The sequence below is a fragment of the Chaetura pelagica genome, unplaced genomic scaffold, assembly GCF_000747805.2.
Source record: "Chaetura pelagica isolate M959 unplaced genomic scaffold, ChaPel_1.0 scaffold176, whole genome shotgun sequence".
Taxonomy (NCBI): Eukaryota; Metazoa; Chordata; class Aves; order Apodiformes; family Apodidae; genus Chaetura; species Chaetura pelagica.
The window spans coordinates 1,304,013-1,305,494 of record NW_009953484.1 but is presented as its reverse complement, the minus strand read 5'-3'; the positions used below and the strand labels follow the sequence as shown (position 1 = coordinate 1,305,494).

Sequence of the window (1,482 nt, the reverse complement as noted above, 5' to 3'; positions counted from 1 at the left end):
CATGCCTTGTAGTCCCCGCACTGTCTGAACTGTTAAACTCCCACTTTACACTTCTGAATATTGTGACTTAATTCCAAAAGCCAACAAAACCTTTTATGCAAGGACTGACTTGTCACAGTGTAAGGATACATTTTTTTGTCATTTCCATCTTTCCTGATGGAAGTGATAAAAGAAAGGAAAGCAAAACACAAAAAATGCTTGTGAATTGTTCTTTTATTTATTTTTTTCAATACTATATTTAAATATCAGAATCCAGGTAGTAACAGCCACATCATGAAAAACACGTGATTGACTTCCATCACAGTTATTACTAAAAGGTACTAAGTGTCAAATGTAATCTATCTATCATGTGCTAACTGTCTTGAATTCAAGTATTTCTGGAGCAACTCCTCTGAATCAATTGATACACTGACAGTGAATATGGTCCCACTGACTATACCTCCTATGTGTCTGATGATCATTCCAAGGTCATCCTTATGATCAACTTTGCCATGCATTTAAAGGACTGGCTTGTAAACAGAGTCCATACATAGTACTAAGAATAGTGAACGGGTCACATGCATAATACAACAAACTCAGCCGTGGTTCCTGCTGCACCAATGTGTCAAGTGCTGTTTGGATACTGCCACTCAGTCTCATATACATTAGTGCTAGGTAATTATGTTCAGATTTCATGTGCAGGAGGAAGCCTTCCTTAAAGTTCAAAATACAAGTTCCATTTCATTTATAGATAGATCTTGTATTTTCGTTCTAGTCTCTCTCATGGTCATCTTTAATGACACTTCTTTTGTTATTACTGTAATCTGTTTCACACGTTCTTAATTTATTTCAGGCCCTAACGCATGTGTCAGAGGCCTGCTACCCTCTACTGGATGGCTGTAGAAAAAATAGGCAGAAATGGCAATCCTTAGCTGAACAACAAGAGAAGAATCTGATTAATGGAGAAAGCAACCAAGCCAAACGGAACTGAGATGCTGATTTAACAACCACAAGCTTTAGCTCACATAGAAGACATAGTAATAGAGGAGTACTGCATTTTGCTAAACACTGTATGAATTGGCTTATATTTTGCCACTGCTGTATTATTTTTCCACATTTCAAGATATAGCATGACTATGTATATGCAAAGATTATACAAAGACAGAATGTTTCTTTTATTACATCTGACTGAGATGGAAGAAAGATCCGCAAGTGTAGTTTTTGCTGCCCTATTCCACAAGAAGGTACGAGTGCAGTTACTCCACTGTCCCCAAGAGTCTATTACTTTATAGATGTATATAGTTATTTAGTGATCACATTGTGGCCAGTATCTTAAAGACTACTGCATTTCGCACCTTTTTTCCTCTTCCGGTCTTGCTGTGTTGTTATAAAAGTAATGAGCAGTCTTACCTGTTCTCTTCCCAGACGTTCAGAGGAAAGATTGGGACTAAATGGGAAGCCTAATCCAGCATATACTATGATAACTTCTTTCAGGAGACAGAA

At 37.3% G+C, this 1,482-nt stretch overlaps 1 protein-coding gene across 2 annotated transcripts in view; it reads left to right on the top strand.

Annotated features, from left to right (window-relative positions):
* PDE5A (phosphodiesterase 5A, cGMP-specific) overlaps positions 1–1,023 on the top strand; it is a 57,154-nt gene extending 56,131 nt beyond the window's left edge. For both annotated transcript variants that reach the window (XM_009998567.1, XM_009998566.1), the window contains one exon: positions 833–1,023. In XM_009998567.1, the coding sequence (XP_009996869.1) occupies positions 833–970 (138 nt within the window). In that variant the 3' untranslated portion in view covers positions 971–1,023. The remainder of the gene's footprint in view (positions 1–832) is intronic.
* The last annotated feature ends 459 nt before the right edge of the window (positions 1,024–1,482 follow it).